A 23,882-nucleotide genomic window follows, 5' to 3' on the forward strand; every position below is an offset into this window, starting at 1 on the left:
TAAATAGAATACAGCTTATAGAAGTACGTTTTTTAAAGTACAGATTTGTGAAGTATCTGTAACATCCTTACATTAATGGTGTTTTATTTGAAATTATTGCCAAAGTTAGAACTCTACACACTGAAAACCTTCTTAGAAAGACAATGTGTCCTGGTCTCTAGAAATGGAATTTCCTTTTAACCTGTATGTTAAATTAATGACTCAGCAAGTTTGGAACCTTCCCAGGAAATAATGGTTTAGATGACAGTATAGAAACTCCAAGTGCCAGCTTGTATTTTAACATTTAACAGGACTTAAATAATTTCCTAACATGGTACATTCACTTGCAGATGAAAATGAATTCTATATCAGTTAAGACAGAAATCAGAGTGCAAAAGTTGCCTTTACTTGAGGTTTGTTTATTGTTATAACAATAATCAAATGAGATTTTCTGAGACATAAAAAATCACTTTATAGAAAAGCATGGATAAACAAAACCTTCTATCTGTTATATTCAAATTACTTACGTTTATTAACTAAAGTCATTTTACAACCACATATTGTGGTGGAATTTGAAGACAAACTCTCTTAAGTTAAAGAGAAATAGAAAACTAGAGGCTATTTTAAGAAAGTATGGACATCTCTTTGTGGAATTGTCTCAACTATTAGACAATAAGCTCCTAAGGCAAGGACAGTGTGTCAGTCATATTTGCCTTGTGCTAATGTAAAGAAGTGCCTTGCACATGACCTAAACAGAATATGTGTTTACAAGAAAAAAAAATGGATGAGAATTTTCAATAGAAGTATTCAAAATAAAGATTTTAAGGTTTTAAAAATTTAATGTTACATAAACTTTCACATTGACATGTTTATAGTATTTCCATTTTCAAGATAGGACAACTGTCTTGAGGAATGTGTTCCTTATCCCTGCTTGAATATAAAATTTGTGCAGGACTCATCTGTTCAGGAAAGAGAAGGGTAGCAAGCTCAAATGCTTATAGGCTGTTAATATTGAAGGGTGGCTCTCAGAGTCAGGGGTGAAATAGGGAATGGTAGAGGTTAGTCAAATGAAGAGGACAGGCTTGGTAGAAGAGGGAGGGCCACTAGTTCTACTACTCAAGCACTGCTAATAACTGCTACGGGAGTATGTCAGCCCAGTGCTGCCAATCCTTTTAGTTTTCAAGAGAAATGCAGATGTGCTATGAAATAAATCTATCTAGATGCTGACAATACAAAAGAAAAAAATCAAACACTGCACCAGTCAATTTATATGAAAATTAAATCTAGTCCATGGAAAGTCTGAGACCTATGAATTAGATTCTAACAGAACACTCTTTATTAAAATCTTTATATAGGCTAAACTCTTTCCATAGCTTTATATGCATTAATTCATTTGAAGTTCGTAAACACTCATATTATGATCCCCATTTTATGGATTAGGAAACTGAGTAAATGAAAATTAAATCATTTTCCCAAGATCATATCACTTGTAAGTAGAACTATGAACTGAAGTAGCCTTGCTGCAGATATCAGTTGCTCCCCAGTTTCCACATTCCCTGGTTTTATGCTAACATAGAAAATAGCAAGTACTTTCTTCCACTCATTTAAGTCAAGGAAGAGACAGGAGACAATGAGAACGAGGGAATGTTCTACACACCAAAATGCAATGTGAAAATGTCATGAACCCCTAAGCACGAGAGAGTTTCCATCAGTGTGACTGTGCTCAGAGGACAGCACCGACTCTTGGGTGTTTTCTAGAACACAACAGTTAGCAGAGATTTTATTGTATAAGCATTGGTTTGGTTGGATGTCTACTTTCCTAGTCAGTTGTTATGCTTAAAGAAAACTGACACAACTGTATAAAATCAGATCAAATCAAAGGTTGATCTTTTATTCCCAAGTTTTAAGACCTAGCATTTTGAACTATCATTGAACTGAACTGTAACTCAATGATCTATGCAGACGAGCACAGGCTTTCTCCAACTAACATCAAGATGGATCTAATTTAACAAGTGCTCTGTGGGGCAAATCCTACCTGAAGACCCAATCAGGACAGGACATAAAAGTCAGTAAATACCATTCTCTGTGCCCAAGCAGTTTATTAGCTACTAGAATTCTGGATGTAATAGGACCTTTAAGTCATCTCTATGCCTGTCCTTCCCGTGGATGGTTTCTTTTCATTCTTGTGATTTCAGTTCACATGTCACCTTCTTTAAGAGACCCCAGGTTATTAACTTACTGGCCACTCTTCCTGTACAGTTACCCCCCTCACATCACCCTATCCTCTACAGAGCCATTACTGCAGCCTGTAACTGACTAGTTTACCTGCTCATTCCTTATTTTGCCCTTCAGTAGGATATAAACTCCCCGAGGAGTTTGCCTGTTTTGTTCCTCACTTTATTGCCAGCTTCTGGAATGCTGCCTCACACAGAACGTGTGCCAGTATGTAAGAAGGTTTGATGGAAAGACAGACCATATTCACACTGGAGTAAGGGGTCATTCAAGGAGGTTTCCTGAAGAAACGGCATTTTCTCAAATGCCATGCAATGACTATATCCAGCACCATTAGCAAATAAAATTCTGTTCAGGACAACTGAGTCCTTCCAACCTTCAGACGACCCAGAGATTTCTTTTCTACATTCCGAAATCCAGCAATCTCACTTGGCAATGATTATCTAACCCCAACTGTAGTGCTAGTAAAACATGGTTGTGAATGCTCAATCTGAGGTTGACGGTTTTCTGCAGCAAAAAGAAACTATCATCTCTTTGCAACAACACTTACGTGAATGTACTACCTCTCACATGGGGAGTCAGGAATTTTTGGGCATGAGCAGTTCTTTGGCAACAAATAAGAAGACCTTGAGGGATAGAGGGCACATAGGAACACACGTTTCCACGTCCTATAATTCAGCAAGTAGAAGGTAGAATGTTTGTTGAGCTTCAAATTGCTCAGTGCTGTTCTGATTCTCCATCCCTTGAACTACCTGCCAAATGTGCCAGATAAATGAGTTTGGTTCCTCAGTTGGATACCCTAAATATATAGCATAAATAAAAGCTAATCAACACCTTTTCATAACAGCGAAAAGGGTTGCTACAGGGCAGGAAAAAAAAAAAAGAATGCACCCTGCTTAGTGGTGATGGATGCTGTGTTTTACAGTGAAGAATCCATTTCTGAATGTTTGCCACAATTTGTGAAAGCTTTCAAAGTAATAACATATATAATCTCTTTTTAAAAATATAAGACAATCTGGATTTGTTGAGTGCTAATGTACTCTTGGAAGTTATGCTAACTTTTATATCACCTCACTCTTTTTGAGTAAACAGAAATGAAGGGTAAAGGAACCTTACTATTTTCTTAAGTGATCTACCCTTTCCAGAGAAAGCATAAGAACTGCTGAAGAGCTATCACAAATTACATGCTTTGTTCTTTCAAAATGACAGTTACCATCAACCTACGAATCTGATTCCTGGAGGAAAGGGGAGACATAATATAAGTAGAATTCTCTCTTTTACTGTTTTACATGAACATAGTGTAAACTCAATGCCATGCACTCTAAATCTACAAATTAAAAAGGGGACATGTCCACTGAGGAAGAAAATAACTTTTCATGTCGACAACTTCTGTTTTGAGGCTTTACCTATCAGATTTGATCTATACATAGAAAGTGAACTAGAGGGTAAACAGTTATGTGGAGGAAACAAGGACAGTCATTTTAGGGTGATACATTTCCACTGAATTTGACTGCTTGGCTATAGGCTTAACTGGAGTTGTAAAGCTGAATGAAAGAACCTGGAAAGAGGCTGTTGTACTGATAACTATGTTGGAGACACCAACAAGAAACTGGGAAAGTATAGAGACAATCCTGAGGCTTCAAAGGTTAGAGCCTCCTTCTTCAACAATGGCCCATCTGGATAGTTTTATAGTATTTTATATAACATTGGCATATAATACTCAATGGTGAACATGTAGGGAGGGTGTGTATGGGTGTAAATGTGTATAAGTTTGTATGTATATGTGCAAATGTGTTTCTGAAACAAGGTAATATGACTAAAGATCAGATTTTAATGAAACAATTAAAAACAAGAGAAGAAAAGAGAATTTTTCCTTTATCTGTCTACCCACAGAAAACTTTGAGTCTTAAAAATATAGGAAAGCACTAACTTAATGAAATTCTATGACTCATTCACTAACTTAATGAATTCTATGACTCAGTGATATTTTCAGAGTGAGGTTACAGTAAAACAGATGTCACCAAAATTGGACCACTTCGAGCAAGTTGTATCTTGATTCATAACTTCTGGATTTTTGTCTCATCTTGCATTTCATGATTATTTATTCTTAAAAGGATAAATAAAAACTTTCCCTTTTCTTGAGAAGGGAGGGAGAAATTAATCTGGTCAAATTGAACCATATTTCAGAAAACTATGTCTAATGGGTAATCTGAAATAATATGGCTAAATATTTCTGAAAACACAGAAGCCAATTATTCCTGATTTCTAGAAGTCTACTTTATAAATACAAATTCCAGTTTTCCATTCTCTCTTCTCTCTAATTTCTTTTATGTCCAGCTGAATTTTTCTGGATGTACCTATTTCTGAGGGTACCCTCAAAGTGAACATAAGTAATCTTTACTTTCTAATATTGAACTAGGAGCTCAATAGTCACACGTGATCAAGAATTAAAGGGTTTAAATCTGGTTGGATATGGCAAGACATTAGGTGGCTACCAGCAATAACTCAGCAAGGTCCAGCCCTGTTTTATGTCTTGCGGGAGTGTTAAGAGGTCATGGCACTTACCTGAGGGATGTGTGGGCCCTTTAGAGACTTTATTCAAAGATCCACATATTCCTAAAACCTATGTATTTTCTAAGTGTGGACAAGTAGTGTGTGATGTTCACGCCCAAGTGGGGTTCATGAAAACTGATCCTATTGTGTTCATATTTACAGTTGTACATAAGGAAATTTTTATTCAGAGCATAAATTAATAATGTATGTAAATTAACTGCCAGTCCTGCTGCATGAGATCTGGTAAGAGCATATCACAGCAGACCTCCCAATTTTATTAATTTTACAGAAGGGCTCCTTTCCCACAAATTCACCACTGCTCATACTTGTTGGTCAGGAGGTAGGGAAGTGCTGGTAAAGGAATTCTTGGACATATTTCCTCACTGAAAGTGTACACTGCCCAGGTTTGAATTTGGAGAGTAGTTTATACAATCATCAAAAGAAATCTTGCAATAGCTGGCAAATTTATGACATGGTGTCATGGTGCATATTTAAATGGAAAACTGATGTTTTAATTCAGATGAATCATCAGGATTCCTGGAACTCCAGAACATAAAAGTAACAAAGTCTGAACTTCTAGATAGACTTTTGTTACACTGGAAAATATTCTGGAAAATATGGGCAGAAATATCATCATTGTTCCACTCAGAATTAGGAACAGCTTCTTTTTTCATTACTTGCTCATTTGAGAAGAATCAACTTTGACTGTTATAAAGTATATTAGGATCATATCCAGTGATAGGTGGATAATATGATACTGGTGTTTATTTTTTTAAAAAAATGAATACAGTAAGTGAATGAGTCACTTTTTTAAGACAGATTTTGTAGGAAAGCATGCACCCAAGAGTTTCTTTTAGTATAATACTTATCTAAGTAAATGTAATCAAGCATTTACTTAGAAAATAACAGTTCATGGCAAATTGTTATTTACAAAATATGTACCCTGACATAAAAAATTAAACTGAATGTTGTCTAAATTTCACAAAAACAAAAGGATGCAAAACATAAGTATATGAACTGGTGGACACAGGGAAAGCATTTAGAATGAGCAATTCAATTCATTTCCTAACAATCTCTGTAAGGCAGTCTGAATGCTAGGCATAAGCAAAACAATCAGGTTAGGAGCACTGAACTGCACTAAAAATAAGTTCTCTGAAGAGCCCTGAAACCTCAAAATTATATTAGTAGATGGTCCCTTAAGGACATTTTAAAACATTTGAAATAATTTTGGTAAGTTATTTATTTAAAAAAATTCCATAAGGCCTAACTTATTTTCTTTTTTTTTCTTTTTTTTATTTTTATTTTTTTATTATTGTATACAAATGAGATACATGTTGTTTCTCTATTTGTACATAGAGTCAAGACATACCATTTGTGTAATCATACGTTTACATAGGGCAATGATGTTTGATTATTTTTTTTCCTTCCCCCCACCCCTCCCACCCCTCTTTCCCCTCTATACAGTCCTTCTTTCCTTCATTCTTACCGCTCTCCTTATCCCTAACCCTAAATCTAACCCTAAACCTAATGCTAACCCCTCCCACCCCCCATTATATGTCCTCACCCGCTTATCAGCGAGATCATTCGTCCTTTAGTTTTTTGAGATTGGCTTATCCCAATTAGCATGATATTCTCCAATTTCATCCATTTGCCTGTAAATGCCAAAATTTTATCATTCTTCATTGCGGAGTAATATTCCACTGTATATATATGCCACAGTTTCTTTATCCATTCATCAACTGAAGGGCATCTAGGTTGGTTCCACAATCTGGCTATGGTGAATTGAGCAGCTATGAACATTGATGTGGCTGTATCTCTGTAGTACGCTGATTTTAAGTCCTTTGGGTATAGACCAAGGAGTGGGATAGCTGGGTCAAATGGTGTTTCCATTCCAAGCTTTCTGAGGAATCTCCACACTGCTTTCCAGAGTGGCTGCACTAATTTGCAACCCCACCAGCAATGTATGAGTGTTCCTTTTTCACCACATCCTCGCCAACACCTATTGTTGCTTGTGTTCTTGATAATTGCCATTCTAATTGGGGTGAGATGAAATCTTAGGGTAGCTTTGATTTGCATTTCCCTTATTACTAGAGATGTTGAACATTTTTTCATATATCTGTTGATTGCTTGTACATCTTCTTCTGTGAAGTGTCTGTCCATTTCCTTAGCCCATTTGTTGATTGGATTATTTGTATTCTTCGTGTAGAGTTTTTTGAGTTCTTTATAGATTCTGGAAATTAGCACTCTATCTGAAGTATGATTGGCAAAGATATTCTCCCACTCTGTAGGCTCTCTCTTCACATTATTGATAGTTTCCTTTGCTGAGAGAAAGCTTTTTAGATTGAATCTATCCCAGTTGTTGATTCTTGCTTTTATTTCTTGTGCTATGGGAGTCCTGTTAAGGAAGTCTGATCCTAAGCCAACAAGTTGAAGATTTGGACCTACTTTTTCTTCTATAAGATGCAGGGTCTCTGGTCTGATTCCGAGGTCCTTGATCCATTTTGAGTTGAGTTTTGTGTAGGGTGAGAGATAGGGGTTTAATTTCATTCTATTGCATATGGTTTTCCAGTTTTCCCAGCACCATTTGTTGAAGAGACTATCTTTCCTCCATTGCATATTTTTGGAACCTTTGTCTAGTATGAGAAAATTGTATTTATTTGGGTTTGTGTCCATGTCCTCTATTCTGTACCATTGATCTACCTGTCTATTTTGGTACCAATACCATGCCGTTTTTGTTACTATTGCTTTGTAGTAGAGTTGAAGATCTGGTATTGCAATACCCCCTGCTTCGCTCTTGCTACTGAGGATTGCTTTAGCTATTCTAGGTTTTTTATTCTTCCAGATGAATTTTATAATTGCTTGCTCTATTTCTGCAAGGTACATCATTGGGATTTTAATTGGAATTGCATTGAATCTGTATAGCACTTTAGGTAGTATAGCCATTTTGACGATATTAATTCTGCCTATCCAGGAACATGGGAGATCTTTCCATCTTCTAAGGTTTTCTTTAATTTCTTTCTTTAGTGTTCTGTAGTTCTCATTGTAGAGGTCTTTCACCTCTTTTGTGAGATCGATTCCCAAGTATTTTATTTTTTTCGATGCTATTGTGAATGGGGTAGTTTTCCTAATTTCTCTTTCTGAAGATTCATCACTTATGTATAAAAATGCATTGGATTTATGAGCATTGATCTTGTAACCTGCTACTTTACTGAATTCACTTATGAGTTCTAAGAGTTTTCTGGTGGAATTTCCAGGTTCCTCTAAATATATAATCATGTCATCAGCGAACAGGGATAGTTTGAGTTCTTCTTTTCCTATTCGTATCCCTTTAATTTCTTTGGTTTGTCTAATTGCTCTGGCTAGAGTCTCAAGGACGATGTTGAATAGAAGTGGTGAAAGAGGGCATCCCTGCCTTGTTCCAGTTTTTAGGGGGAACGCTTTCAGTTTTTCACCATTTAGAATGATATTAGCCATGGGCTTAGCGTAGATGGCCTTTATAATGTTAAGGAATGTTCCCACTACCCCAATTTTTTCTAGTGTTTTGAGCATGAAGGGATGCTGTATTTTATCGAATGCGTTTTCTGCATCTATTGAAATAATCATGTGATTCTTAACTTTAAGTCTGTTGATATGGTGAATGACATTTATTGATTTCCGAATGTTGAACCAACCTTGCATCCCTGGGATAAAACCCACTTGATCGTGGTGCACTATCTTTTTAATATATATTTGTATGCGATTTGCTAAAATTTTGTTGAGAATTTTTGCATCGATGTTCATTAAGGATATTGGTCTGAAATTTTCTTTCCTCGATGTGTCTCTGTGTGGTTTAGGTATCAGGGTGATATAGGCTTCATAGAAGGAGTTTGGGAGGGTTCCCTCCTCTTCTATTTCATGGAATAGTTTGATGAGTATTGGAATGAGCTCTTCTTTAAAGGTTTTGTAGAACTCGGCTGAGAACCCATCTGGTCCTGGACTTTTCTTTGTTGGTAGGCTTTTGATGACCTCTTCTATTTCAATGCTTGAAATTGGTTTATTTAAGTTGTGTATGTCCTCCTCGTTCAGTTTAGGTAATTCATAAGTCTCTAGAAATTTGTTGATGTCTTCGAGGTTTTCTGTTTTGTTGGAGTATAGATTTTCAAAATAGCTTCTAATTATGTTTTGTATTTCAGTCGTGTCTGTTGTGATGTTTCCTTCTTCATTCCGAATTTTAGTAATTTGAGTTTTCTCCATCTTTCTCTTTGTTAGTGTGGCTAAGGGTTTATCAATTTTATTTATTTTTTCAAAGAACCAACTATTTATTTTGTTAATTTTTCCAATTGTTTCTTTTGTTTCAATTTCATTGATTTCGGCTCTGATTTTAACTATTTCCTGTCTTCTACTACTTTTGGTATTGGTCTGCTCTTCTTTTTCTAGCGCTTTGAGCTGTAGTGTTAAGTCGTTTATTTGTTGATTTCTACTTCTTTTTTTGAATGCGCCCCATGAAATAAATCTTCCTCTAAGTACTGCTTTCATAGTGTCCCAGAGATTTTGATATGATGTGTCATTGTTCTCGTTTACTTCTAAGAATTTTTTTATTTCCCTCCTGATGTCTTCTGTTATCCATTCATCATATAATACTGTATTATTTAGTCTCCAGGTATTGGAGAAGTTTCTGTTTTTTATTCTGTCATTTATTTCTAATTTCAATCCATTATGATCTGATAGAGTACAAGGTAGTATCTCTATCCTCTTGTATTTGCTAACAGTAGCTTTGTGGCATAAAGTATGGTCTATTTTAGAGAAGGATCCATGTGCTGCTGAGAAGAAAGTGTATTTGTTCTTTGTTGGATGGTATATTCTATATATGTCCGTTAATTCTAAGTTGTTGATTGTGTTGTTGAGATCTATAGTTTCTGTATTCAATTTTTGTTTGGACGATCTATCCAGTGGTGAGAGAGGTATGTTAAAATCGCCTAGTATTATTGTGTTGTGGTCTATTTGATTTCTGGAATTGAGAAGGACTTGTTTGACGTACGTGGATGAGCCAATGTTCGGGGCATAGATATTTATGATTGTTATGTCTTGCTGATTTATGCTTCCCTTAAGCAGCATGTAATGTCCTTCTTTATCCCTTCTGACTAGTTTTGACTTGAAGTCCACATTATCTGAAATGAGGATGGATACTCCAGCTTTTTTGCTGTGTCCGTGTGCATGGTATGTTTTTTCCCATCCTTTCACCTTTAGTCTATGGGTGTCTCTTTCTATGAGATGAGTCTCTTGCAGGCAGCATATTGTTGGATTTTTCTTTTTAATCCAATCTGCCAGTCTGTGTCTTTTGATTGATGAGTTCAGGCCATTAACATTCAGGGTTATTATTGTGATATGATTTGTATTCCCAGTCAATTGACTCATATTTGTTTTTGACATGATTTGGTTTCTCCTTTATTTGGCTATTCCTTTAGGCTAGCGCCTCCTGTTGCTGATTTGCATCGTTGTTTTTCATCTCTTCCTCATGGAATATTTTGCTGAGAATGTTCTGTAATGCTGGCTTTCTTTTTGTAAATTCCTTTAGCTTTTGTTTATCATGGAAGGATCTTCTTTCATTATCAAATTTGAAGGTAAGTTTTGCTGGGTATAAGATTCTTGGTTGGCATCCGTTTTCTTTCAGTGCTTGGTAAATGTTGTTCCAGGCCCTTCTAGCTTTTAGGGTCTGGATTGAAAAATCTGCTGATATTCTTATTGGTTTCCCTCTGAATTTAATTTGATTCTTTTCTCTCGCGGCCTTTAAAATTCTGTCTTTATTTGTATGTTAGGTATTTTCATAATAATGTGCCTTGGTGTGGGTCTGTTGTAATTTTGTATGTTTGGAGTTCTATAAGCCTCTTGTACTTGGTTTTCCATTTCATTCTTCAGATTTGGGAAATTTTCTGTTATTATTTCATTGAATAGATTGTTCATTCCTTTGGTTTGTTTCTCTAAGCCTTCTTCAATCCCAATAATTCTCAAATTTGGCCTTTTCATGATATCCCATAATTCTTGTAGATTCTGTTCATGATTTCTTACCATCTTCTCTGTTTGGCCAACTTTGTTTTCAAGGTTAAATATTTTGTCTTCAATGTCTGAGGTTCTGTCTTCCAGGTGTTCTATCCTATTGGTTATGCTTTCTATGGAGTTTTTAACTTGGTTTATTGTTTCCTTCATTTCAAGGATTTCAGTTTGGTTTTTTTTCAGTATCTCTAACTCTTTATTGAAATGATCTCTTGCTTCCCGTATTTGGTCTTTTAACTGTTGATTGGTGCGATCATTTAATGCCTGCATTTGCTCTTTCATCTCCTCCTTCAATGCCTGCATTTGCTCTTTCATCTCCTCATTTGCTTCCCTGATCATTTTAATTATGTACATTCTGAACTCCCTTTCTGACATTTCTTCTGCTGTGCTGTCATTGGGTTTTATTGATGTAGTATCTAGGTTTGTTTGGGACATTTTCTTCCCTTGTTTTCTCATATTGGTCAGCTGTCAGTGGGATCCTGAGATATTGCAGATTTCCGCTATTGGCTTATAGTGTCCCGGTAGATTTCCAGTGTATCACCTCCCAGCCTTCAGTAGCCTGATGTCTTGGAGGAATTTGATAATGCAGTGCATCTGAAGAAAGCTGCCCCTAGCCCCCTACTGGTTCCAGGGTTTGGAGCTGGCTCTGTGCAGAAAGGCTCTCACTGGGGCCTGCACCGTGCAGCTGGCTGTGTGGAAGGAGCCCACCGCCGGAGTGTGGAAGGCTACCTGGGGAAGACTCTAGCTGCCCTGCCCTGCTCTGATAAGCCACCCCTATCTGTGCCTGCCACCCGGGCCGAGCTTTACCCAGTGGGCAGTCTCACCTGTGGCTCTATTTCAGTCCGAGTCTCTCAATGCTTCCCCTTCTTAACTCCTGGGTTCTGGAGCGACTGGGGATGCAGTCACTCTCTAGGCTGCCATCTTGGATCGCCCCATGGAAAGAGCCTGCAGCCAGAGTGGGCAGAGCCGCCTGAAGAGGTCTCTGGCTGCCCTGCCCTGATCCCAGAGGCTGCTTGCGGATCGAAGCTCTGTGTTGGTTCGGGAACTTGTGGCTGGTTCTATGTAGAAAGCCTCTCACTGGGCGGTCTGGTCCGAGAAGCTAGCCTTGAAAGGCACCTCCCACCGCAGGGGTCCAGGCTACTTGGGGAAGTCTCTGGCTGCCCTATCCTGGTCCCTGAAGCTGCTTGCATGCCGGAGTACGCTGCGCTGCACTGGCTCCGGGACTTGGAGCTTGTTCTGGTCAGAAAGGCTCTCACTAAGGGGCCTGCTCCGAGAACCTGGAGAAGCTGGCTGTGTGGGCGGGGCCCACCGCCAGAGTGCACAGGGCTGCCTGTGGAAGACTCTAGCTGCTCTGCCCGGCTCCGATAAGCCACCTCTATCTGGGCCTGCCACCCAGGCCGAGCTTTACCCAGTGGGCAGACTCACCCGTGGCTCTATTTCAGTCCGAGTCTCTCAATGCCTCCCCTTCTTAACTCCTGGGTTCTGGAGCAACTGGGGGTGCAGTCACCCTCTAGGCCGGCCATCTTGGATCGCCCCCTAACTTATTTTCTAAGTTCAGTCATGAATTACATCTTGTGGCCACAAACATCACCCAGTCTCTTAATTTCTGCTTCATTTTCTACCTTGACTTTATCCCAAGAAAAGATCATTCTTTGCCATCATTTGATAAGAATGTTAAACTTCATCTTACCACATGAATTTCTTTTCAACAGACTTTATATGATAACAAAATGAATGAAATCATGCATATTCTCTATTATAAAAAGATTCTTCGTATAATAGATATGTAGATGGAAACATCACATTGTATATGATGCATATGCATGCACAATTATTGTTAATTAAAAACAAAAATTTCAAAATCACTATAACATGACATTAAGAACATACACAAAACTGAAAATATACTTTCCCTACAGATTAATATTAAAGGGACTACTGACATAACATATAAAGACTGTAAGCAACAATAAACAGCTCAATAGAAAAAGAGAAATGCAATTTACCACAAGTGAAACAGGAATGTCTAATACATGAAAAGCTGTTTATCCCTACTAAAATCATGTAATATTTAGGCATAGGAATTTCTTTTTTAACCTATAAAATTAGGTTAAAAATCTTGTAAACTATTGATAAAATAGTTTAAGATGCATGTTATAGAAAGAATATATGCTATAGAAAGAAATACATATTATAGAATCTTTTTCATAATGGAGAACATGCATATTTTCATTCATTCCATGACTATATAAAGTCTGTTGAAAATAAATCCATGTGATAAAATGAAGTTTAACATTCTTATCACATGATGGAGAAGAATGATCTTTCTTAAGGAAAAAGAATCTTTTTTATTGCTTATTCTATTTATTTATACATGACAGGAAAATCCATTTTGATTCATTGTACACAAATGGAGTACAACTTTTCATTTCTCTTGTTTTACATGAAGTAGAGTCACACCATTTGTGTAATCATACGTGTACATAGGGTAGTGATGTTTGTCTCAGAATCCTTTAAACTACTGATAAAACCTGTAGTTGGGAAGAGTACAGGAAAATGGAAACTCTTGCACTGCTGCCAGTGGAGTTATAAATATAAAACTTCTACAATTTTTTGAAGAACTATTTATCAACAAGATATACAACCCATTTAGCTTTGATTAATATAACCTACCAAGTCATTCAACAAATTCTTACTGAGAACTTTTTAACATTTTCACAAATATGCAAAAATTTACATGAGGATACTTATTTCAGAAGCATTTAAAATTAAAAAAATGGAAACAATTTAAGCAATAGGAAAAATTTATTAAGTAAATTAATATATACCATTGTGATGGCATATTAGCAAGCTTTCACAAAGATATGCTTACTTATTTCCTGATAGATTATCTATGCAAGCTCCAAGTGAGTAAATAATTTATTTTTGCCTTCTACTGCATTTTGGGGTTATAGAGCTACAAGGGATAATTGACCAAAATATGCTAATAATGGAGCAATGGGCAACTTGTGTAATAATTCTGACATTTATACAAGTATCTCTAAAGTATTTCTCTAGAGGAAGTTTGGTCAGATCTTATGTACCATTCTCTTTGAAAACATTTATGAAAATTTTTGTCTTTTTGAAAAATTAGATATAAGTGAAGTTCATGTAGAAAACTCATGTAGAAAATATACCTTAATTTCAACAGGAGCTCTCCTGTGAAGGTCTGACTGCTTTTATCTTGTACAACTTCCACAGAAAATGGGACTACTCTTTATTTCTCCTTTTTGCAATCTGTTTTTGATTGCAAAGTCAGAGAAGAAAGTGAAAAATGTTTCCTTTCTTTGGCTTCATGTCCAAAGGAATATTTGATGTGAAAGATATGGATTTACATTGAAAATTATGTCTGGAAGCCACTATAAAAAACAAACTTATGAACATGTAAAAAAAATTACACTTATGTAATTTCCTTACTGGACTTTTCTAAGTGGAGCACTTTTTGAATAAGGATAATTTTTCCAAAATAGGGATTTATTATTATTATAGCAAATATCTTAATTTCTTATCTTACAAATTATAAATAATGACTCATTAGTTTTATTTAAACTAGAATATGTTCTGTTAGAATTGCCATAACAAAACCATCTAAGAATGGGCACTAGTAATAGTATTTGAAATTTATATTTTCTTAAGAAAAAACAGTAGTATGTCAACCCTCAATCGGCCACAAATACTAAAATATGAGAACTGTTTTAGTCAGCTTTTTCCTGCTGCTCTGACTAGAAGACTCAACCAGCATAATTGTAGAGGAGAAATAGTTTATTTGAGGTTTCATGGTTTGGGTCTTAGTCCACAGAAGGCTGGCTCCATTCCCCTGGGCTTGAGATGAGGGAGAACATCATGGTGGAAGACTGTGGCACAGGGAACCAGCTCACATGATGATCAGGAAGTAGAGAGAGAGACTCCACACTTCAGGTACAAAATATATACCCCAAAGTCACACCCCCATTGAACCACTTCCTTCAGCTACACCCTGCCTGCCTCCAGTTACCACTTAGTTGATTCCATCAGGAATTAATTCACTGATTAGGTTAATGCTATCACCCTGTCATTTCTCCTCTAAACCTTCTTGCATTGTCTCACACTTGAACTTTTGGGGAACACCACATCTAAACCATAACAGGAACTGAACATTAACAAGCCAACTGATCAATAAGTCATCTGGGAAGAGCAGTGTTATGGGCTCTGCTTTAATAGTTGATCTAAATGCCTGTCCTCAACATTTAAGTTACTAATTGCTTAAGAGAGATACAAGGTCAGCTTTCTTTTATGGAGCAGGGAGCACTTAAAATATTTTTGAATAAATTTGTGTCTTTTTCATGTTTAATTTCTGCCTGGATTAGGAGTTTGATATTTCCACTTGTAGAGGAATAATTAATAGCTCATGACATTATGTAAGAACTAAAATATCCTTTCTTTCAAAGAAACTAAGTTAGAAACCACAACTGGCAGTTATAGTGATCTTCAGACAGTCCTTATTGTTCTCCTTACTGTGCCAAGCAAAACCCATGCATTTGGGGGTAATACCCTGACTTGCATGGTTCTGTGGTACCTGGGATGAGGGCATGGTTCCAAAATGATGTATGAGTTTCAGTTAATAAAGTGAGAGTTCACTGTATTCTCCTTTATTCTCAACTCGTTTGTTCATTTTCATAGAAAAGACATGAATGATATGGAATTAGGTAATGGGAGAGCAAACTTTGACCTAATAAACTTAATTATATTACTCTAATGACTGTATTACTCTTTGTTTTACTGAGAAGGATGCAAAGTTAAAGAATACAACAAGCAAAGACAAAACAACAAAACCCACAGGCATACTAGAGTTCAGTGGGTTGAATTCCAAGCTAAAACTGACCAGATTATTCTCATTGAGCTAATGCTGACATCAATATAATATTATAATGTTAGTTTGATAAAGAATGTGATGCATATTCCTAGTGCCAGGTAGCTTAGTACCTACCTCAAAGCCAGGACTCTGAAACATGAAGTTGTAAGAGCAAAGGTGCAGAATAAAGGGAGAAAAAGACAGGAAAACAATGTTATTGAAGGAAAGCAATGCATAATATTTAATAATGCTTGATACAGGTGAATTTTCAAGGAAAAGTAAAATATTGTACTACTCACTCTAAGCTGGGAACTATTTTTAAAATTTAAAAGAAGCTATTGATACTAACACATTATTACAAAAGCACTGCAGTTGTGAGCTGGTAGAGGTTAAAAAAAAACCTTGACATGGTCTCAGTGAGGAAAGGTGGTTCTTACACCTTGTTCAAAATAAATTATAGTCAGAATGGAGCATTTTTGACCTTTAAGTGAAAGATTAGGTTTTTTGCACAATAATTCATCCTCTTTATGGGAAAAGAAGGAAAAAGGTCATCAAAGTAATCAAAAGTGACATAGTTGTTATCTGCCTGCAGGCAAGAATAAGCTGATGAATAATCAGTATCAGTTAGTGGTTTACAAACCTGGTAAGTTCAATAGTAAGAGTTTTAGTAAGATAAATATTTCTACAGTGCATTCTCTGCTCATTTTAGAGTTCTTGTTTTCTGTCTGGTTTCATTCAAAGTTGAAATGTAATTCAAAGGTAAAAAGTTACTCTGAATTTTTTTGTTCAAGAGGAGAAAAAGTATCAATGGAAAGTATAAGACAAAGCTTGAATAAGTAGACAGCACTTACATGGTAATTTATATTGAATATATTCCTTTTTTATCTTTGTTTTCTCAAGCATTTTCAGCAGCTCTATCTGATAAACAGAAACCAAATCAAAACTGAAATACAGTTGATTCTTTTTCTTACAAAAATGCATAATGTTTTGCAATCAGTGATTTTTCCAGTGTTGAGTAAATTACTGTGCATTCAGAAAAAAACTTTATTATTTGTTTTCTGAATCCTTGTGTACTTATTTGTAATCTACGGATAACCCATTTTGTCAGATTTTGAAAGTTGTGTACATTTAGAGTGAGGTTCTGCCAAGGTTAATTTTTATCCAGTATTATTTGCAAAATTTTTTGAACTGACAGAAAGCACATGCAGAACTCAAAGGCAGCAACTAAAGATTTGAACACAGACCTAAACATGACTTTTGAGGAAAATTTATAACCCATGTACTCTTATGAGACAGAAATCAATCAAGTTTCTCAATTTCCAAAACAATTTCCTTGCTACCTACAGATCTAGTATACAAAGCTCATGATTTTCCACCAGTGGATAACCCTGAAGTCCTATTTACTCTGGGTTTTCATCAGAACTCGCCTTCGGCTAAGAACTATTTAACTTGTCATAGTTGATGATGGACTATGAAGTATGCATTCATTCACTTGTTTCTCTAGGTTATCATTTCTCAAAGTGCACTTTTTCCCACAAGATACTCATAGATTTTATGAACAACAGGGATTCCATATTTCAGTCAGTTTAGGAATACTGGAAGACAGCTTAGATTATGGCAAGACACATAAGTCCTTTAACTATGCTCAGTAACTGCACTGGTGTCCACTAGCTGGCTGACCAAGAGGCATTTCCCAATGTTATTTGACCAAGATTTGTTCTTTTGTTTTTCTACAGAATGTTTTATGGGACATTATTTTTTTTACAAATAAACAATCCTCTTTTTATCTGGCTATCAAATTAGAATCACCAGAAATGTAGATAGGTCATCAAGTAAAAGACAGCCATCTATTTCACTAGTAGGTAACATAATATTATACTATAATTCTACTTTTGTTTTGTTTTTCCCTTGAAGAAAAAATCATATGAATTACATCTGTGTCAAAAACTACTGTAGAAAACAATGTTGATTATGCAAGAAAAGTCTACATATTCCAGAAACTATGGCACATTACTTTTAATTTAGTATTGAAAGACTTTATTTTCTATTACTGAATAATATCAGTTTTATAACCCCATTTTCTTTTAATTCACTGAAAGGAATCTCAGAACTTAATTAGTTTTTCTGATGTGACATTTCATTCTTTTCTCACATGACATGTGGATAACCCCATGACTTTATAATTTGCTATTTGGATAACTATTGCTATTATCATTGTAAAACAATATTATTGAGGTATAATACATTTAAACTATACAAAGTTCTACACATAAAGCTTGATGAGGTTTTACATATATACACACCCATGTAACCTCTTCCTAGATCAAATGGAGCATAATTTTAGCCTGTTAGGTGGCTCACTTCTGAAACCTCCCAGTTGGCACCCCCTAAAAGGAACCATAATTCTGATGTGTTTCAACATAAATTAGTTTTATGTGATTTGAACCTCATACACTGAATTTCATTTGGGTCTGACTCCTTCCTTTAAGCATTATTTTGTGAGATTCATCCATGCTGCTGAGTGAATCAGTAGTTCATTAATTTCACTGCTGTATCATCCGTACTTTCCATCGTATGACCACACCAATTTGTTTCCAGTTTTTAGCTTTTATGAATATGCTAAAACCATGTTTGTCGCATATCTGTGACATTTCTCTTGAATATTCATGTGCCTAGAGGTGGAACTGCCAAGTCACGTGGTATGCTTATGTACAGTTTTAGAAGAGAACTGCCAACCAGTTTTCCAAAGTTGTTGAGATCATCTACATTCCCAGGAGCACTGTGTGTAAATTTCAGGTGCTCCACATTTTCACCAGTACTTGTTATTGTTATGTTTTTTTCAATGTTAGATATTCTGGTGTAATCAGATTTCATTATAGACAATTTTTAACTCCTCAGTAACTAATGATGTCAATCACATTTTTATATTTATTATCCATTTGCCCCTGTAAAGTGCTGTTGAAGTATATAGCTACATTTTCAATGGGGTTGGCTGCCTTCAAACTTTTTGGTAAATGTAATTTACACACTCTGGAAATGAACAAGTATAGCATTAGAAATGCTATATTTGCTTTTCCACTCACTTAATAGTATTTTGATGAAATCAAATCTTAATTTTAATTACACCAATTAATGTTTTTCCTTTGTTTTCAGCTATTTGAATACTGTTTTAAAAGAATATTTTTATTCTAACTTCTTGTATTTATTCTCTGGTTATTTCCCAGATATTCCCAATCAATTTAGAATTGATTTTATATATAGTATAAAGCAGGGGCAACATTCACATTTTCCATGAGCAAATCCAATTGGTCCCAAAAATATTTGTTGAAAAGACCGTCCTTGCCTAATAACAGTTGTATCCCAGGCATAAATCAGTTGGACTGTATGTGCATGCAGGTTCTGGACTCTCTTTCACTGGTTGATTTTTCTCTCCTGGTGTAATGCCACATTGACTTAGCAGTTTATGCTGGGACATTGTATAATACTACCTTGTCCTAGTGTGGTTTTACGTTTGGCAATCTTCCAGTTGGGTTCTGCATCACAATACTATTGACATTTGAGGCTGGATACTTCATTGTGGGAGGGTGTCCTACGTGTTCACTTTTCCATGACTGGTCCATCAAATCCTGATTGCTTTGGCTGCTCTTACATGCCTTTTAAAAGTTTTTTGTTCTGGCCTATCATATTTTATTCAGATTTTATAATTGCTACTGGTGGGAGAATTGATGTGATATAAACTTTTCCTTCATACCTATGGGCAAAAGTTCTGCACCATATTCTGAACTTTTTGCCTACAATTAAGTCTCTAATAGCTTATTCTTAATTGGCTTTGACTCATTCCAAATACTATGGGATTTATGTAAGTAAAAATTAAAAGATGGATAAAGTATAGAGAAATGATAGGATCATTTAATCCTGACTTCTACAGATGTCCCATTCATAAAACTGATACAATCTTGTTAAGTATACTTAAATATAAAGGTACAATATATTAGTGTGTCTTGCTTAAGGATGTACCGAGATTTTCCTTCTAATACTGGTGATTTTTACAAAAACAAATACACCCCACAGAAATGTTATATGATAAGTTGATTAAATTTTAGATTTTCTTGAAAGATGGATTGCTTTATGTTTGCCATAAAAGACACAGGTTACTGCCAAAGTTGATGACAGATAAAGTTTGTCATAAGATCTATGCTATATTTTTTTCTATCTTAAAATTGTGGAAATCTGGGATTCAATTTATGTGCCAAAATTGAATAAATTAATAAAATAGCAAAGTCTTACTCTATATGTAAAACAGATTTTATAGTCAATATAGGCAATTATGTCAGAGAAAATTTCATTTTCTTATATTTGAGAGAGAATTCACACACTTATCAGTCTTACAAAATTCATGGTCTAGTGGCAATTAATGAGAACTACCTTCAAATAGGTTGTCATCTTTTTCAGAAATGAAAAATATTCTTTAGTATATACAGAGTCAAAGATTTTATTATTATTGCCATAATACCAACTCTTCCAAGTCATACACTACAACTTTTAGACTATAATTAATGGTCACTTATTTCTTGATTAGGGCTGAAAATGGGACATATTCATTGCATGCCAAGCATGCCTGGATATAGCAGGGTGGTTTTTTCCTACAGAAAGTGCCCAAGACATAACAGGAACAAAGGTAACAGGAAAATAGGTATCCCATTCAATGTTTCCTACTTTCTTGGAAATTGGATAAAAAAGGACATGTATACACTCCATAGGGCCCAAAGAGCTTTGATGAATGTAAAATATTAATTTAACAGTCAATATGTCAAATAGTATCACAAACATTTCCAAAAGCATTTCTCATTTAAAGTTTACCTGAAGGATATTTTATATAAGGATATGAAAGCTTAGGATACCAATATTTTTCAAAGTATCTTAGACCCAATAGTTCCTCATATCATAAAAAAGACTAATTTGATCACAATTTCCAAGCATTTTTTGAGAAAAATGTTTAAAATCTGATTTTCAAAAATACATTTTTAAGCATTCTACTTCACAAAATTTTCATTCATCAATGAAACACTAATGAATTTCAACATTTTATGTAAAATACAGTGTGTAATCAAGTAATTCAAATAATTAATTATTTAATTTGGTTAAATAAAACAATTAGATAATTTGATTTAAAGATACAAAAGTTTGTGTTAAAGATGATAGTTACATAACCTAAATTACATTTACATATAAATTATATATTTATATTTATACATATTTGATTTGATTATATTAGTTTATCTATATTTTTAAAACCTAAATTATAGACATGCAATGTTTGAAGTATATATATATGCACAAGCATGTGTGTATATATAAATGTATATATACATGGGAGTACAGGTATATACATTAAATGACTGAGATTGGGTAAAAGAAATGATACTTAGCATTATTATCCAAATTTTTAATCTATTCTGATATTGAATGACTAGAGCTTTAGATTTCTTGTAAGGTGTTAATTTTTAAAAAATATTTTCTTGGTAAAACTGAAAACAAGACATGATTAATTTTCAATTTTGTTTTATTAACTTGTTTAAAATGTCTATCTTAAAAACATTATGACTCTCAGTGATTAAACTAAAAGCAAGATTAACTGCTGTAATTTGCAAAATCACCACTTACAAAATTCAAACTCAAAGAATTTCTGATCTGGGAAAGTAAAATAGCTATTTTTTAAAAAATAAATTTTGATAAATTATTTCAAAACAATATGATTTCTTCCAATAAATAAAAAATTATAGAATAATATATAACCAGATGCATCCATTCTGAATAGTTACAAAAATATATTCTTCAGACTATTGGTGGGACTTGGTACCCATTTTTCCCCAATAGGTTCACTGAAAGAAGTTACAAAAGTATGAGAGACTTCCACCAACAAAGCCCAGGGGTATGAAGTTTTTTTCTGGACAAAAATGAGCATGCATTTAAAAATGTCTACTTTGTACTAATAAAATCTAAGTGACAAGGATCACGATAAAATATTTTCCACACAATGAAGCGATTTACACAATTTCTTATATATGTCTTCAAATATATTGCCTCTCTCAACTTCAAGAGAGATATACTCTAAATGTTTTAGTAATTTTTAAATTGTTTCTCTCCAACTTGTACAATAGCTAGATTTCAACAAGTTCTTATAGTAGCCATTGGAGGATGGAGGAAGTAAATTGGGGAAATTTAAAGCCTCAAACCATTATCTCATTTCAGAATAATGTTTTTTATTTTAAATAATTAATGCAATTATCAAAATTTTTAGTTTTTTTTTGAATGTCTCACAAATCCAACTTTCTTAAAATTTAACTTTCTTAAGGAAGAATACTTAAGCTATATCCCTAAGATCATTTAGAGCTAATGGAAATAAGCAAAGTATTAAGTGCTAATTTTCTCACAGAATTTGTCAATCGGTGTATGTTAATAAACTCACATGTATACTAGCAGTGCCAAGCAATAAGACTTGTATATTTTCATAAAAACAAATTTCAAATTTTCTCCCAAAATAAACATTCATCTTTGTCATAAGTGAATAATCTACAGAGAAGAACATCTTTCATCTCTGGTTTCCAAATTTTGACAAAGTATGTTTTGCAACATTTACATATTAGTTCATGCTACTCTGGCATTATGACCATGATGAAACCTCACATATTTTATAATTTCACTAAGTTCAGATAAAAGCAAACTCCAAGCTGTTGGATATTTCATTGAAGCATTGACCAAGCTATAGCACAGACCCTGAAGAAACACAGTCATTAACACCCTGGCTGTGTTCTCCCTCCCAGCACACTGTCTTGGATTGACACTGTTATCACAATGTCCCACAGATTTCTCATGTAAATGGGGAAATGGATAAACAGGAGGACATACCAGAAGGGGTTCATCAGGGGCACTGGTGGAGAGCTCAGCAGAGGATGTGCGGATGGTGCTGAGCCCAGTGAGGGAAACATTTGAGAGCCTTCTTCGCCTCACACCACTGCAATTGTTGGGAATTTTAAATGCACATCTCTTATGGTAATTCAGACCACATCCTGGAAAGGAAAAATAAAAATAGCTTTTCTTAAACTATAAATTAAAAGCTATTCCATTAGTTGTAAATTAGAATTTATCAAAATAACACTGCTTCTGTTTTTCTTGATGCTATTTAGAAATTCAAATTTTATTTTGAGCTTTCTGATTCCCCCCAGTTTGTGAATGGACTACGAATTCTGATTTTATTGGACAACATCAGCAACTATCCTGTTTATCACTTTTTAAAATGTTCTGCAGTATAATGAATTTGGACATTGAGGAATCCAGCAACAATACTGTAGCTGATTATCTCAGCCACTTTTAGTGGCCACAAGTTCAAATACAAGTGGACACACAGAGTGAAAATTAATCACAGTATATTATAACTTTGGGACTATAATGATTTGCACTCTGGTTCTATAACTTGCTTTTTTTTACCTGACCTTGAACAAATTACTTCACCTCAATTTCACTATCTGTGAAATGGAGAAAATAATAACTGCCTTGTAGAATTATTAAGAAAATATGTAAAATGCTTCCCTTGCTGGTTTCCACATGGTAGGTGTTTGATAATTGGAAGCACATTTTCCCACTAAGGGAAGTATCATTTTCCTTTCAATATTTCTTCTATTCATATTCCCCATGCAGCTGGCATCCACAACTCAAAGAATTTGTTCCACATATCACACAACAGAGAGACAATTTTTCACAAAACACACTGAATAGAGTTCTTCTAGATCACTGTCTTAACTGCCCCCTTTACAGACAGAATTTAAACAGTTGCGGTGCATTTATTTTTATGTTGAATCTCAAAGGCTAGGTCATATTGGTCAAAGTTCAAAAAGCTCTATTCTCCCCAATCTACAGGAAACAGAGTATGAGTGGGTAAGATATCAAGATTGTATGATGGTGTCCAGGTACTCTAAACTGTACAGTTCAAGGAGTTCTTTCCACAGGTATGATAAAACTGGGTACTGGTATAAGAACCCAAGTTTAATTTCCAGTCTACCCAATTCAATAGCTGGGTGATCTTGCACAGTTTATAAACTTCTGAACTTCTGCTCATTTCAATGTCTGCTATTCCAATTCGTGGCTTACTTAACATGCAAATTTTATTTTTAGTCTGTTGCTAAAATATCCAATAAAATACAGGGGAGAAATATTTCCA

General features: G+C 35.0%; 1 protein-coding gene across 2 annotated transcripts in view; it reads right to left on the minus strand.

Annotated features, from left to right (window-relative positions):
* The window catches only part of Prkd1 (protein kinase D1), a 325,642-nt gene that overhangs the window by 64,589 nt on the left and 237,171 nt on the right, over positions 1 to 23,882 (minus strand). Inside the window, exons 4-5 of one of the 2 annotated variants that reach the window (XM_047540758.1) lie at positions 22,574 to 22,734; positions 15,800 to 15,814 (exon numbers count right to left, since the gene is read on the minus strand). In XM_047540758.1, the coding sequence (XP_047396714.1) occupies positions 15,800 to 15,814; positions 22,574 to 22,734 (176 nt within the window). The remainder of the gene's footprint in view (positions 1 to 15,799; positions 15,815 to 22,573; positions 22,735 to 23,882) is intronic. The other variant, XM_047540759.1, reaches the window with a different exon arrangement.

Source organism: Sciurus carolinensis, chromosome 2 (genome assembly GCF_902686445.1).
Source record: "Sciurus carolinensis chromosome 2, mSciCar1.2, whole genome shotgun sequence".
Lineage (NCBI taxonomy): Eukaryota > Metazoa > Chordata > Mammalia > Rodentia > Sciuridae > Sciurus > Sciurus carolinensis.